This window comes from Dermochelys coriacea, chromosome 1 (assembly GCF_009764565.3).
Source record: "Dermochelys coriacea isolate rDerCor1 chromosome 1, rDerCor1.pri.v4, whole genome shotgun sequence".
NCBI lineage: Eukaryota > Metazoa > Chordata > Testudines > Dermochelyidae > Dermochelys > Dermochelys coriacea.
This window is the reverse complement of record NC_050068.2, coordinates 332,935,942-332,953,156: the sequence shown is the minus strand read 5'-3', so window position 1 is coordinate 332,953,156 and position 17,215 is coordinate 332,935,942. Positions and strand designations below refer to the sequence as shown.

The window sequence follows — 17,215 nt, the reverse complement described above, 5'->3', positions numbered from 1 at the left end:
CAAACATTAGGGGAAAATGCAAGCTACCATCTAATCACATCAAGAGTCGAACATTCAAAAATGGCCTTGGAATTTGCACCTAAAATATTGCACGTACAGTCATTTGTTCATAGGGAAAAAACCTAAACACTCAGAGTAGATATGGAAATAGTTGATGCCCCTTTGAAAAATGAGTCTCTTATGGGTTTTATAATAACAATGAACCACATCATGCAGCTGTAAATCAGGCCAAACTTCCCTTGAAGTCGTTTAGAGTTTTGCCTGAGTAGGTCTGAAAACAATTTATTATTATAGAGAATTTAAAGTAAATGCAAAATGAATATTAAAAGAAAGACTTTTATAATTTATCACCATATATCCCACAGTAAGAATGATAGGATTTATACCTTCTTTGAATTCAACAGCATTTTTCAGTATATGTAAATTACATGTATATTATTTATCATGTGACATCAGCTTAGAAGTGCTTAGATTCCTCTTTTTTACAATTTTCTGCACCAGATTGGACGATTCTTTGGTGAGATTGACCCTGACCTGATGCGAAACCTCATTAACATGTCCTTATATGCCTTTAACAAGTCTTATGACTATCAGTCTGTTTGTGATCCTGAAGAAGAACCAAAGCAAGGAGCTGGTCTTCGTTCTGCATATGTGGTCAGTTTCCTCTTGCCAAGTTATCAGCATCCCCCTTACCTATGTGTTGACGCTGGTACTAATGGTGCGATCTTTATACTTCGTTTTATAGCCTACAGTAGCAGATGTATTGCATGTTGGATGGTGGGCCTCTGCAGCTGCCTGGTAAGTTCAGATATGCTGGTAATGTTTATACCAATGTCATAATTAACAATTCAGTAAAAAGAAAATGTATTTGGTAACAATTAATCTCTTCTCTCTATAGTGGCTATGTATGATAATAACAGACTCTTGAATTCCTAGGAGCTGTTCTTGAATCTTAAGGGCTGGTATTACTTCATACAGTGAACATTTTTAGTAATCTTCCCAGATTCTTTGGAAACTTAATTTTATTGATCTTCAATCAAAATGAGACTTCCCAGACTCTGTAATTCTCTGTTCTCGGTCTACATTGAGCATGCGTAGACACAGGAGTTGTTTTGTGTTGAATCACTTTTCATCTAGGTTGCTGGTGTGCAGCTTTCAGATGGACCTGTTCAATTCATAATTCAGTGCACTATATGGTTCTTTTTCAAGTGCATGATTAAGCAAGAAGGTTGAGAAAGAGTCAGTTTTTGAGGTGTCAGTGAACCATTTTGTTAGACACACAAGGGCGTTTATTTGAAAACATAAGCAAGTCCTATTTCAGAACACCAGATGCCATTAAAATGCATTGTTTGGTAGTATAACTCACTGAAAGTTGCTCATTGAAAGAGTCAGTTGGTTTTGTTCATTGTCTTTTTATCAAAGATACTATAAACCAGTGATACTGTTTCAAGGAAGAAGCCACATAAAACAATATAGTATAACAGCTTGTTTCCATTTTTTTCCCTTTGCTCAGTTTAAACAACAAAACTATACTTCATCTGCAAGAACAAAAAGAACTTTGGGTAATGTTCCAGAAACATATACTTTAGAGACTGTCATAGAACAGGGAAGACGGAATGGCAATCAATTTTAACTTTTAGAACTATTGGGTGAAATCCTGGTTCTGTTGAACTCAGTGAGAATTTTGGGATTGACATCAGTGGAGTCAGGATTTCACCTCTTACCTATTTTAATGGTTACTATCTTTAGCTAAACACAACACGAATAAATCTGACAACTGATCTAAAACTCCACACCACAGAGTTGTCTCCCTTTGGAATTAAATCCATGCAGTAATTAGCAATAGCCACAAAAATTGTTTTGTTAGTTTCATAATGCATATAAATGAAATTCAGCCCTGTACAGATTAAGCACCCCTGTGATACCAAAACCATGCGGCAAAGATTAATTGGGACTTCAGTGGTATGGTGGGTGTCAGGCAGGCCTTCTGCACTGGTGTAAATTTTGCCCTCTGAAAATATCTGTCCTTCATGATAAAGTTTTGTGGTGCATATTCTGTAGCACAATAGTAGCTAATTTACACTATTTGGAGGTAAGCATTGCAATATATCACAGCTGAACAAATATAGAGAGAGTAGTTATCTCACAGATGGCACTATGAAGGCTTAGGATATTTGTTTTTATTATTGGTTACATTTAGTTAACAGGAACAGTTAAGATCTTTGTTTTCTGGAACAAAAATGAAGTTCAAAAACCAAAGATGGGAAATGATCCAGGGACGAAACCTAAGCTCTGCTCAAACAGAGAAATTTGGGCTATCAGTGTTCAAATCAATCTCAGAGGTCTGGACTCAATTTAGACATGGGTCTTGTTTTCCACAGAGTTTCAATTGAAAGCACCACAAGAAAGTGCTTTCACTGGAAATTTTTGAAATGGAATCTAGGCCACAAGCAGGCTGAGGGGCCATTAGGGAAGTGGAATAGAAAGGGCCGATCAGAGTGCATTTCAGCAAGGCAACTAGTGAAAGCAAATGCAGAGAAATAGAAGAAGCTGGGTTAAGGATAACTGTTGCGTTTCGGGCAAAAAATTGGAATAGGATAGTGAGTGACAATTTTCAAAGCTTATGTGGGGAGCATGCGGAATCAGTTAAATAAATATCTTCTGTCCTCTGCACTCTGGGAACTTTGAGGCTCTTCCCCATTTTTTCAGGCTTTCTCTCTCTCTCATCCTCAGTGAATTCCATGATCACTTTCTTTCAAGCTGAAAAAAGGGCTTGATGGGGACTTCCCTTCCTGGTCAGACAGCAGAGTCGCTGTTGAATAACATGAGGTTTCTCTTCATCCCTGCAGATGAGCACACCGCCCGTGCAACAATCCCAGTCCTGATGTTATGTAAACAAACCCAATGTTTGATGCAGATTTCAGAGCCCTAGCCACGGAAATAACTGGCAGATATATTTTCTAAAAAAATATATGAGGCTGTGGAGGAAGCAAATTAAAGGTTCAACAAGACTGGCATTTATGAGCAGTAGAACGTATGGGGGAGTAGGGTGCCACAATAATAGACCAGGACAGATCTGATGGCAGAAGTAGGGCTTGCAAGGTGAGGACAAGAAGTTCAAAGTTAATGAAGAAGGAGCTGGGGGAGGGATTTAAAGAGAGGGAGTGATGAGAGAAGGAATCTAATTGTCATGGTTACGGTAGGAGGGGTTGGGCATTGTGGATGACAAATGAACCAGAGAGGAGGAGGTTGCAATAATTGAAATAGGAGTGATGTGGGCATGAACACAGAAAAATAAGAGCTTAATGTTATCCGTGTTAAGCTTAATTTTTTCACAGCATTGAGGAAGAAATGACAGGGATAGGCTGAAGTGCAGAAGTGGAGATAGAAATACAATTTGCTGGCACAGAGATGACTTTTGTATGAAATGGTTAGAATACTCCAGCATTTATCTGCCTCACAGGAGGGTTGTGAGGCTTAATCAGTGGAAAGTGCTGGAAGCCCCTTAGAGCTATGTCTGGCTATTGTCATTTAAAGCATCCTAGTTGGTTTAAATAGGAGTGTAATCTCAGGATTCCTGTTTCACATTCTGTGGAGATCTTAAAAGATGACAGTTAAACTGCTCTTCAGCATCTCTGCTAGCTGAATTATGGGTAAAAGGGGCACTGAATATTGATTGTCAAGTAAAAAGATAATGTGGGACAGTAGCTGAAGGGGAAGAAGAGGGTGACTAACAAAATGCAAGATATTAAAGAAACACATTCATATTAGTTGGCATAAGTGCAATTAAGTTTTGTTGTTGCTGTTGTTATTAGCAATTATTTTTATCCCAGTGGTATTTAGGGTCTCCTGAAAACAATCAGGGCTCCCATATTAGCAAAGCTATGTTTAAAGGAGAGGGAAATAACTATTTCATTAACAAAATTATTTTTTCTGTGCTCAGGTCTATCTTGCAGCAGCTGTTTTTGGGCCTGACTTTTCCACGTTTCCTTGAGGCAGGTAAGTCACGACTCAGGTTTGTTAAAGTGTGAACGTTGAATGAACTAGAAGATAAGAATCCAGGTACCAGCCAAATTCTGCTCACTCCACTATATGAGTTGAAAATGTTTCTGTTTTTTCTTTCTCCTCAGCGGAAGCAGATGATGACGACTACACTGCTGCCCTATCCAAACAGAGCTGCATTACTGAGCAAACTCAGTATTTCTTTGAAAATGACGATAAATCCTTCGGTGGGATTGTAGACTGTATAAACTGTTCCAGGTAAATTTTCAACTTTTAATAGAAAATGTAAAGTGGAGCCTTTTTTGTGCATATTAATCTTAGAAGTAAGTAATTACATTACTGTATGAAGGATAAATTATACTGTGTCATAACCTTATCACATGTATGTAAGAAGGATAAATATATACATGTGTGTAGTGTAGTACATACATGACAGAATGTATATGTGTGTATTAGTGTATATGGAAACAGTAATAACAGTGCACAGAATTATTTTACTCCAAGTTGTGTTGTTCTGTTTTATGGGATTGTCTCCATGTATATTTTAATAGGATAATTGGTGTTTAATATATTTTATTCCTATATTTTTCACTGTATTTTTTCTAATTTATTAATTGAAATTCTTGAGTTCTATCACAGATATACAGAACTGAGGGGTTTTTTGTGGATCCCATTATCAATTTAAATGCAGATAATGTTAAAGTGTTGATCAGCTTCTTCATATTTTGCCTTGAGTTGTCCAGTAGTGCTGCTGCTGCTTTCATTAAAGATGTTACAATCTCAATATAATTTTGTGAGACTTGAAAATTTCTTCCATACTAAGTTATTAGATTGATAGATTTTCTAAAGTGTAAGACTATAAAAATGACCATAGAATTAATATATTCTAAAAAAAATAGGAGCCATTTGAAGATCTCTGTGTAGACAAATTTGTGGTAATTCAGTTTAAAATCCTTAAACAAACATTAAGCTACAAATGGGTAAAAGAGAGGACATTTAGGATGTGTTATAGCACAGCACAGATGTGGCACAAGTGATGTAAGTATACAAGGTAAGAAATGATCACCAGCACAGATTACCCAATCCTGTATTAAAGAGAACATTGCTGGTTGTGTGGCTGCCTGATTACTCCTTTGCAATAGGAAGAGAGAGAAGTCAGATTGGGAAACAGAGCTAAGCACCTCATTAGCATGATGAGAATTGTATTTAAACCCTCGTCTCCTCCCTGCCACTGTGTTCGGTTTTTATTTTATTTTTTTAATCTGGCACTCTTGAGAATACTGGAGTGGATGTGCAAGTGTCTCAAGCCTTGGTTCCTCCACTCCATGCCAAAAAGTTATCATACTTTTATGCTTACCGCTTATCTTTATATTTGCCCACATCTAGTATTTGCTCACCCTTCCCCTGGAGTGTCATAATCTTACACACAATACAGTGCCTCATGCCAGAGCTACAGGAACAAGGCCTGACAGTTAGCAATTTCTGAAAGTGTTGGAGACAACAGAACCGTTATAAACCTTGAAGAACACTTAGAAAATGTTTCATAGGGGATTTCAGTCCAGCAAAGTACACACAAGGAATTGGACACAATCACAGCACAGGGTCAAATACGGAATTCCATAAAGGGTAGAATGGTGCTGCTATGGGCAGAAACAGAACCATCCTCAGAGATTCTTTTTCACTGATTTAATCAGAAGAGATGTTTGGGCCCCTAAAATGGCAAACTAGTGTGAATGAGTCATTTGTAAGGTTACAGATGACCTGAAGGAGCTGTTGGGTCAAATTTAGCCATTGGGATAAACTCCACTGAGGTCAATGAAGTTTTGTCCACTTATACCAAAGGATACATTTTGCCTGGTTTTGTTAGATGTGTGCAAAAGTGTGTCAGGAAGCCAGTTACAAATAGCTGTCTACTTTAAGAACAACACAAAAGCTTTTCCTCAGCAATTAGAAAACATTCTCTTTGTTTATGAGTTTTACATTATTTCTCAGCTCACCTGGATGGTTATTTACATCTATCTATCCATCCATCTAGCTGTCTAAATATACAATATAAACACCTGAAAATAAGCCATGAAAGTGGATAAATACTCTTAACTATAGTGTCTAAGATACACTGTATCGACTAGAGATGTGATATATTCAAATACATTATATTCTAACTGAAAAGGCTCTTTGTGGATTTATAAAGATGTCAGTATTCTCACTACTCATTTTAAAACACCATTTCCTATTCCGTTTAGAGTGGCTTTTCTTTTCACACCACATTGGCAGTAGAGAAATTGTAGCTAAACTGGTTTCACTTCGTAGTGGAGTTACTGATTTAGGAGAATGCAACTTGCTGCTTAGTGGTATAACATCACCCTGTGCACTTTTTCCATTTTTTAATCACAGCATCTGCTCTAATGCAGAACAACAGTCCTGTCAATAAAGATTACAAAATTTCCCCTTGAATGGTCCTTGCTATTCTTAAAAAAGACCAGCTGTCCTTTCTATACCAGTCTAGTTCAATCTATAAAGTTGTGTTACCTGTGATCTCATTAGTGAATGTGAAAAGCCCCAGAAGATATACTGTTTGCTTTGTTTAACTAGAGTTGTGTTTCTTTTTCAGACTTTATCATGCAGAAAAAGTTTCACACACCAATCTAGTATTTATAATTAGTGACAGCCAACGGATGTGCCGCTCCTGTGACCCAAAGCCATTGATGCAAGCAGAAAAGCCGGGTATCCTTTAAAGTCAGAACTTCTAGTGGCATAAACTGATGTTTGTTGGCCAAATATTAGAACAAGATTTGGAGAAATATGGCCTATTTATATACCTTTCTGTGACACACATCACTGTAGTATCTGAGTCAGCAGATGATTATCAAATACATTTTGCATACAACAAAACATAGCATGGACTAAATAGGAATCATTTCAAAGTGTTATCAATTTTTATGTAGATATATTTGATATGCTGGTCTTAATACCTGTTCCCAGACTGTGTTACCAGGCAAAATCTCCTGAAGCCCGTGCACTGGAATGACTTGTCAGTAGGTCAGGGCAGTTATCACTGAAGTATATAATGGCCTGTTGTCATAGTATCCTGCTATTGGTGAACTTGCAGGAACCAGGCCCTTCTGCAGAGGACCAGAAGGTGCATCCCAAGCCCCTGAGTATGTCACACAACTTGGTGACTGACCTGAAGAAATAGAAGGGAAGAGGCCAGAGCTTAACAATTACATGCTGTCTGAGGTCATAGAATATCAGGGTTGGAAGGGACCTCAGGAAGTCATCTAGCCCAACTCCCTGCTCAAAGCAGGACCAATCCCCAATTTTTGCCCCAGATCCCTAAATGGCCCCCCTCAAGAATTGAACTCGCAACCTGGGTTTAGCAGGCCAATGCTCAAACCACTGAGCTATCCCTCATGGTGCTGAAGACCATTAAGCATGAATCACATGCTAGTTTCCCTCCCCTCACCACGGGGAGAGAGTAAGAAGTGAAAAGCCCCTGTTCATGTGTATTGGGTGCTCTGGGGTCTGCAGCCATTCTGAGTAGAGCTGACAGGGTAAAGAGAAATGCCTCTGCTGAGACGCATAAGCCAGAAGGCACAGCCCAAGACAGGGGTAATAGGACCAGGCCCCACCAATAAATGTAACATCTGTCTAGTGTGACTGTCATACTGTAGGGTGCAGGAGCACCTTCTGCCAGTAGGTCTTTCTGCTGGGGCTGGAGCTGTTCTGGCCATGGAGGCTGCAGTACCTCTGTTTGCTACCCAGGGAACTTCTTCATAAACTGCAGGAGGCCACAGAGCAGGGAATACAAGCAGAGTATACAGCAGAGCCCTGCAACGGGACTGGGATCCCACAACTCCCGCAGGACCAGCTTCCATAATAGCAGGTAAAATGTACTTGCAGGATTGGGTGGGCAAAAATACTAGACTGCGGTAATTTGTGAAAAACACCAAATCTCTCGTTGGTGTGTCATAAATAGAATTTCAGCAATGTAAAGCAAGTTTTTCTTTTCTTTTCTTTTTTTAAGTAGAGGTTTTAATACTTAAATTTGAGCAAGGGATAGAAAGAGATTCGATGTCTCTTATAACAGGAGTTAAAGTATTTTTATTTCGTTTAAGCAAGATTTGTTTTATTCTTTTTATGGTAAAAGTTGTGTCTGAATTCCATTTATATATATATATATCGTCTTTTTGTTTGGTTTGGTTTGGTTTGGTTTTTTAGTAGTAAGGGGGAATCTGTCTATCTTGCGGGATTTTCAGGATCTAAGGCTTTTTCCAGGTGGGAGCAGGATAAAAATGAAAGAAGAAATGCAGGAGCGGCTGGGACTGGGTATTGCGGGATGAGATGGGAATGAGATTTAAAAAATTGTCCCACGCAGGGCTCTAATGTAGAGCGCTTTGCACAAGTTCCCTCCAGCGCACTGTCCTAAACGATGGCAGCTCTCCCCCTGCTGTCTGTGGGCTGCTCAAGATTCTAGCTACTCCATCTCATCTCCATCCCTGGTAAACACATCCCATATGCCATAGCGACAGGAGCACCATAGGGCAACCTATACTGTGCCAGGGGAATTCTCCTTAAACTCTTTTTGGCCCTTATGCACACTGAAGTGGCGTTAAGGTGTTGAGGCAGGGGGACAGAATCTAACCGATTAACTCCGACAGTAGAAAAATAGTGTGACCAGAAATACATATTCTTGACATGCAAGGAGACCTATGAGGAGAGATTTGCAAATCCCTAGAAAAGCATTGCTGCTCCTGTACCTGATGATAAAGCTGCTTATGGTGGAGATGATGGAAATCCCTCAGCAAAAGCGATACATTAAGTATCACATTAATTACGACACAGGAATTCTGTCTGCACTTCAGGTGAAAAGAGGTTACATCAGTGGAAGCAGCATCTCTGGCACTGTAGCACCATGTAAATGTAGGCTGCTACTCTGACCGGCTTGGCTCCATGTCAGTTTGATTAACTACGGGTACAATCTACAGGTTATACAGGTTATGTACAGGGCCTGCTGCACAAAATAAAGCAACTTTAATAAGAAATGGTGTAACTTTCCCATGGGGCATTTTACTTCACAGGGCTCGGGCAGTAGATGAAAGCTTGACCAGCTGTTTAGGCTAATTTTTCACTAAATGATTGCTATATGTATTCTTCACCTGAGCTGCAGTAAGTCAAGCTTTGTTTTTCATAACCAGGACCCATTGTGAAATGCAGATGTAGCATGACGACACACAGATGGGAAGGATGACCTTTGAGTGCTGTTCATCTGTAGGTGTTTATTAGGTTCCGCTTCCTGCTGTCTGGTAGGGATATGCTAATGTTGATGGCCTTTTAAGTTATCATCACTGTTTCTAACTCTCCTTTCTCACAAGACATAAATCTCATCACATATAAACCACCATGGTGGCATCAGTGGATGGGTGGATGCTGCTAAGATGTAAATTAGGGAAGAAATTGACTGTATGTTGTCTTTTCATTTATTTATTTTTTAACATTTTAGGCTTAGGACCAAATCCCATGCCATTTTGCATCTTGAATACAGTAAACTGTATTGTGCCTTGCATTGGGACAAAGCGATTGACTTGAATGTGGTTACAGTAACATTTGCTTTAATTGTGTAAATGGAATGCCCTGAGTGCAAGTTAGCTCAGATAAAATCTGTAAAAGCCCTAAAATGTTGTAAAGCATTAGTTGTTTTAAAAAACCTCTAGATTAGGTGGAAAATTTCAGATAGAGACTGTAGAAAGTTATGAGAAACTTAATGCACAAGTGTTACAGTTGCAAAAGTGAAATATTAACCTCAAGATACAATTCATCCATGGTGTGTCCAGGGGGCTTGCATCAGGGTATAGAATTGTCCCAGAATTGAGGCAGAATGACTCAGTGGATGGGCATACCCAGCTTTCAGGAGACATGGGTCCTATTCCTGTTTCTGCCGTTGATCTGATGAGTGACCCTGAGTATGCCATTTCATCTGTTTCCCCATGCACTCTAAAGCTGAAACCCTAAGAAAATCTTTGTCCCTTATTGTGGGCTGGTCTACACTGAAAATTTACATTGCCATAGCTATGTCTCTCAGGGATCTGAAAATCCACACCTTTCAGAGACATAGTTAAGCCAACCTAAGCCACTGAGTAGACAAGAATTCTTCTTCTGATGGAAGAAGCCCTCCTATAGCTGTAGTAAAGCGTTCTGGTTTTAGATTGGCTGTTTTTCCCATACACAGTCTTGCCATGTGTATCTTTATTATTTTGGTTAGGAGCGTTGGAAGGTTATCCTACAAGTCATAGAATCGTAGTACTGGAAAAGACCTCAAGAGGTCATCTAATCCAGTCCAGTGCACTCATGGCAGGACTAAATATTATCTAGACTATCCCTGACAGGTGTTTGTCTAACCTGCTCTTAAAAATGTCCAATGATGGAGATTCCATAACCTCCTGAGGCAATTTATTCCAGTGCTTAACCACTCCAACAGTTAGGAAGTTTTTTCTAATGTCCAACCTAAACCTCTTTTGCTGAAATTTAAGCCCATTGCTTCTTGTCCTATCTTCAGAGGTCCAGGAGAACAATTTTTCTCCCTCCTCCTTAAAACAACCTTTTATATACTTGAAAACTATTATCAGTTCCTCTGACAGTCTTCTCTTTTCCAGACTAAACAACCCCATTTTTTCAATCTTCCCTCAGAGATCATGTTTTCAAGCCCTTTAATCATTTTTGTTGCTCTTCTCTGGACTTTTCCAGTTTGTCCACATCTTTTCTGAAATGTGGTGCCCAGAGCTGGACACAATACTCCAGTTGAAGCCTAATCAGCATGGAGTAAAGTGTAATAATTCCTTCTTGTGTCTTGCTTATAATACTCCTGCTAATACATCCCCAAATGATGTTTGTTTCTTTTGTAACAATGTTACACTATTCACTCATATATACCTTATGATCCACTATGACCCCTAGATTCCATTCCACAGTACTCCTTCCTAGGCAGTCATTTCCCATTTTGAATGCAACTGATTGTTTCTTCCTAAGTGGAGTACTTTGCATTTGTTCTTATTGAATTTCATCCTAGTTACTTCAGACCATTTTTCCAGTTTGTCCAGCTCATTTTGAATTTTAATCTAATCTTCCTTGCAACCTCTCCCAACTTGGTATCATCCACAAACTTTAAAAGTGTACTCTCTATGCCATTATCTAAATTATTGATGAAGATATTGAACAGAACTGGATGCAGAACTGATGCCTGCAGGACCCCACTCGCTATGCCCTTCTAACTTGACTGTGAGTCACTGATAACGACTCTCAGGGAACGGTTTTCTAGCCAATTATGCACCCACCTTATAGTAGCTCCAACTAGGTTGCATTTCTCTAGTTTGTTTATGAGAAGGTCATGGGAGGCAGTATCAACAGCCTTGCTAAAGTCAAAACAAAGCACATTTGGTTTCTATTAATGTCGTTTTCTTTAATAGAGAACAGTAACAATGGGCGGTTAATGTGATGCAACCAACATCATCGCAAAGCCATAGCTGGCAAAGTATGTGTCACGGACGAGGTCATAAGTATTTGACATCACTTTACCCTCCTTGTCATAATAAAAATAAAAACAAAATGCTACTACTGCTGCTGCTAATGTGTTGTACATGGGGAAAGGATGTTACATTCCTTAGCCAAAGATCAGATGAAGGGCCAAATCCTTGTGAAATGGTGAAGCAACCCAGATACAGAAAGGGGCCTGATGTCTGCTTTGATAAAGATGACCGGGTAAGGTTGAACTCTTATGGTGTTAAGACTCAGATAGTGTCTTTCCATGTAAAAGCAGTTAAAGGAGATGTTTCAGAACAACAATAAAACCTGTGTTTTAGTGTACCTGACATGACATAACCTATCTCTCATTAAACATACTGTTTGCTCTGAACCATAGTCTCTTTATTTCAAATGTTCCATGATTAACATAAAATTAACAGCTGCTTTCTTATCTGCCTTTCTTGTAAACACTGCACTTTCACATATGATTCCTGGCAATAGTAATAAGTCAAGAAACCTAGTGCTCTGCGCATGATGGTGCCAAAGACAATTCCCTCATGGCTCTGGGAAGTACTCAGATGGTTATCCTGGTTATTTCTCTAATCTATAAGCTTTGTTCATTGTTATTTCTGAATACTGAAAAGATACTTGGGGGCAGATTTTTAAAGGCAGCTAGCACTTAAATGCATTTAAAAATCTGGACCTTAAAGCATTCTATTTCAGGATGTCGTGCCTCTTAGGAATACAAATCCGTTCTGCAGAGAATTAAAAACAGAGAGATAATTTGTTAGCCTTTCTCTTTCATTTTTAAATACTGTATGAAATAGAGAAAAGCAATCAAAATGTTATGTCAAATCTTAACTGATAGGTTGCTGAACTGTGTATTATCTAAAAATGCAAATCTCAGTGGTTACTCCGTCTTATCCATAATGCTGTCTTCTCTCAGGGCCCAATCATGCAAGGTGAAGAGCCTTTCCAGCCTTCTGTGAAGACAGTGGGTATTGAGGGTACTTGGCATTTTGAAGCATTTGACCCCAAAACTTTAGATTTAAATTTTTTAGAAGCTGCTTTTATACCAAATGAGTTAATAGCTATGAAGGGTTTGCAGAATTTGTAGAAGGCAATTTAGTGGTAAATTTTTACTTTTTTAGGAAGTATTCATTGTTTGATAGTGAATACCTTTCTCCATTCCTAAACCTGTCCTTCCCTTATTTAGTAGCCAGATAGCTAGAGGGCTTACTTTCAACCAAGAGGACCAGACAAATGGTTTTGTAAAAGCAATTGCCAGTACCACTGTTTGATCCTGCTGTTACAGTGTGCTGAGTCTTGATATAGCTAAATCCAAGGAGACACAATGTCTCAGATGTTAATGATGCTTACACAAGCCTAAGCCTTGGGAGTGAATGCATTTTCTTTCAAACCCACTTGTGTTCACAAACAAAGTATTATGTTAAAAAAAATCTTTTTGCTCAGCAAATGCAAAACAATTGGCTTCCACGGGGACTGAAAAACAGTCCTAAATGTATGAACTTTTCCAACAGATGTCAATCCAGGTGTTATTATGTGTGAAAGTACAACTCTTGCTCACTAGCTTGATGTGCTAATTGGTGTGTAAGTCATGTGTTCTCTGTAACAGTGGAATATTTTGGTTAAGTTTATTTGCAATACTCACTATGATTCTCTTGCTCTTAAGTGGATGCTTTCACATTAACTCTGCTAACTGCCAGCAAACTGCATGAAATCTCATCTTGTATGTCTTTTTTTCTGTGTTTTCTTTCCTTTCCTCTACTTGCTACTTTGCCTGTTATTAATAGGATCAGCCTATATGCACAACGAGTCGTGCCTCTGCCATGATGTCCGCTCCTATCTTCATTTTTCTGCAACTTTTCATATGGTGTGGATGGTCAGTTACTTTCTCTAATTTTTGTTTTGTTTTGTTTTTGTTCTTTGCATAAAAGAGTAACAATCTTTTTACTAACTAAGCCCACGAAAGAAAATGGAATGAAATGGGTCCCAAAAACAGCAATCTGGAACAAATTCCTGTAGCAATTAAAGGGAAAACTAAAAATTAAAAAAGCCCTGCCCAGAGACTTGTAAATCAGAATTAATAGAACTGTGGGGATCTCACCGATAGAGTTAGGAACCTGCCAGCTTTGTAGGGCTGCAATATTTGATCTTCTATTCATATCGCTGTCATTACCTTCTATGCTAGCCCTTCCAAATGTTTATTGCTTCCCATGCTTCTGGTAAAGATGAAAATGAGGAAGAAGAAAAAGAAGACATCTAGGACAAACTTTCTACATAGAAATAAACAGAGGTCCAAAGTAGTTGGAAGAGACTACAGTTTCTGCAAATCTAAAACTATACATGTCACAGCATAACTAAATACTGTCTTTAGGGTTTGCCAAAATCATTGCTGTGGAGAACATTAGGAGAAGTTCACGCTGTCGCCAAATCCATACAGAGGTTGATGATCAAAATAATAACACTCATTGCTTGTTATTAGGAATTCAAAAAAAGCATGTTGACTTTTTTAACCTAATATCCAGCAAAACACAGTGTCATTGGCTAATAAAGATACAAGAGAACTTTTGCTTCTAATAAAAATATTGATATGTGTTTCAGAACACAAGATTCAGCACTATGAATCTATAACACTAGTGTATGGAGACATCAGGGTTCATAAAGAAAGAATCATAGAATCATAGAATATCAGAGTTGGAAGGGACCTCAGGAGATCATCTCGTCCAACTCTCTGCTCAAAGCAGGCACAATCCCCAATATTTTTTTGCCCCAGTTCTCTAAATGGTCCCCTCAAGGATTGAACTCACAACGCTGGGTTTAGCAGGCCAATGCTCAAACCACTGAGCTATCCCTCCCCCTTATGAGCTCAGTCTTTGTCTCCATGTTATGTTTATCAATTTGGAAACTCTCTGCTACCATCATTGCTAATATACCGAAGAATCGATGATCTGAGTAACATCATAAAGCATGTTCCTTGTACGGTGGAAGAGTGCCAGTATATAGATAGCAGTATTGATATAACTTCTCGGCAGACCACTAGAGGGAGATGCTACCATGACTATTATTGTAAAGCTAACAATAAAAAGAACAAATAGAATCATTATATTATGATGGGAATTAAGTTTCAATGTTAAAATACATTAGATAAATTATATTTGTTTCTAAATGTTCTAAAATATTTTCAGCAATGTTTTAGATATTTTTGAAAGGTTAAGCACATAGAGTTATGGTTATAGGGTGATATTTATAACTAGGTAAAAAAATTAAAACAAATCAGTTGTCAGAGTTCATCTTCTTTACTGCCTTTAGTGTTGGAAAAAGCTAAATCACTTGGACGTCAATAAAAAAAAGTCACACTCAGTTTGATAGCTGTTGTTTTCTGAGCTTCACATAAAGTATTAAAGTCTCATGACTAGCAAACATAGGAAGTTGAATAGGTGCAGTTCAAGATTGGGAGGAAGAATTAAAGTTCCTCTCCAACATCAGCCCCATGTAAAATGTGAAGACCAGATTCTGACATCTTTACTCATGTTCAGTAGTGCCTTGCTCTACTAGCTGTATTAAAATCAAGTAAGGTACTAATCATACATAAGGTTAGCAGAATCTGCCCATAAATAAAATTGCTAAGGACCCAGTTCTCTGTCCAGCAAGTCATTCCAAAACACCCATGGAAGCAAAACCTCACAACACAACTTCAACAGATGGATTCTCAACAGCAGTAGATGGAAACTAGGCAAGATTCAAAGTTAACTTTTTGTTCCTCAGTTCAGCCCTTAATAATTCTGTGACTTTGAGTCAGACTCTCATCTGGTATAAATCTGTATAGTTCTGTTGAAGTCACTGAAACCAAAACTGAGTTACACCAGCTGACAATCTGGTTAATGAGTTATAGCTTTCTTTTTGTCTTCTTTTCGGGAGGGCACAGCAAAAGTGCCTGTATCCTTTATGTACTTGTACTTGGTTGCTTTTAAAAAATAAAAATAATAATAAACAAGGAAAACAACATGCAAGTTGTTTATTATAGGAGGCCCTCCTAGAAGACACTGAGGTCGCTTGACTCCCACTGAAGCCAGTGGGTGTTGTGAGACTGCTTAACATGTTGTTGAATTGGACTAAATTGAATTTTTCAGTTGTGAAATGGGCTACCAGTGAAATGATCAACACATCAGGCATCACAAGAAAGATCATTAATATTGCACCAAAAATTTTTTTTGATAGCTAGGGTGAGTGAGGTGACACAACTGTTTTCCAAAAAAAAAAAAAAAAAGCGTATAGTCTACCCATTTTAATACAGGAATTATTGATCAGGACAATCTGAAAATAGTACACATAGGGATTATGGCTCCATCTAGTGGCAGAAAATAGCCCAATGTTTATGTATGACCAAGAATGGACCTCCAACTCAGTTGTCTTTTACTGAATCAAGGAGCTTTCCTTACAACGTGCAGCTTTTAAAATGTCTTCTATATATGTTAAAAGGCCAAGATTGTAAGCTCATTGGAGCAGGGAACTTTTGTGTGTGTGTTTATATAGTACCTAAAACAATGGGGTCCTGGTCCATGACTGGGGCTCCTTGGTGCTACTGCAATACAACTAATTAATAATACTAATATTTTATAACACACGTTTAACTTTAGTTATAATGTGCGTCTGAAGGGGAAGCAAGTATTTACATGTTTCTTTGACAGCTCATGCTGTCCCCCCGGAGATTTTGATACATTTACTTTCATGTAAATGTGTGGCTATCTAAAAATGTTGACTGCTAACATGAAGATACTAAATTAAGATGGTACTGTATAGTCAGAAAATAAGCTCATCATGTATCATTTTGGTAGGACTGCCTAACCGGAGGAAATAGTGTTTGGATTTGTCTCTCTTCCCACCCTTTCCTCTCAAACCTTGATGTCGAGGAGAACTGGCAAGTGATTTTTGACTATAGGAAAGCTCACACTGCTAGCAGGAAAAAAAAGTGGCAAAAAAGGATTCTTGGTGTTGAGGGAAAATCCATGCTACAAATGATTAATAATAAGGTAACAGAGAAAAATTGCCCCAGTTAAAATATCCTGATTCAGGACCGAGTAGTGTTATGAATTGGAAAAGAACAGATCTAGTGTCTGACAGTGCTGGCAGAAGGAGAAGAAGTGAGTGAAAATTATGTAAATAACAGAATGATTGTGAAAGAAAGAGAAGTTCTGGGTAGCCTTCCATGAAGTTAAATTATTTGAAAAGTTTATCCAGCCGTGTTCTGGACAGGAAAAGGAGTATGGAAGCATCTTTCTATCAACAGAGTTGGCCATGACTCAGAGATTCTTCATCACTACGTTTTACTCTTATGGATGCACTTATACAAGGAATCTTGGGGTGAAGGTCCACAGAAAATTCAAGAACAACTGGGTTCCTTTAGCAGAGTTGGTGAGTGAAGGAAAACAGTTTCACTAAGTCTGATTCTGCTCTCACGCCATTTTTTTACTGGTGTGATTCCATTAGTTTCAGTGGTGACACCCCTTACATGTAAATCAAAATAGAATCAGTCTCTTGCTCATTCCTCCTCCCACCTCTCTTTCTTCAGCCTTGATTGTTTCCCATATGTACACCGTTATAGCACATAGGAACCTTGCCAATTACAATGCACATTGTTGGGGAGAGGGAAAACAAATAATTTAAATCAGTATCA

General features: G+C 38.4%; 1 protein-coding gene across 1 annotated transcript in view; it reads left to right on the top strand.

The window, feature by feature from the left end:
• Window positions 1-17,215, top strand: part of CACNA2D1 (calcium voltage-gated channel auxiliary subunit alpha2delta 1) — a 682,696-nt gene that overhangs the window by 655,786 nt on the left and 9,695 nt on the right. The window contains 6 exon segments of the mRNA XM_038369134.2: window positions 502-654; window positions 746-798; window positions 3,944-3,999; window positions 4,131-4,260; window positions 6,614-6,726; window positions 11,672-11,754. Of these exon segments, the coding sequence (XP_038225062.1) occupies window positions 502-654; window positions 746-798; window positions 3,944-3,999; window positions 4,131-4,260; window positions 6,614-6,726; window positions 11,672-11,754 (588 nt within the window).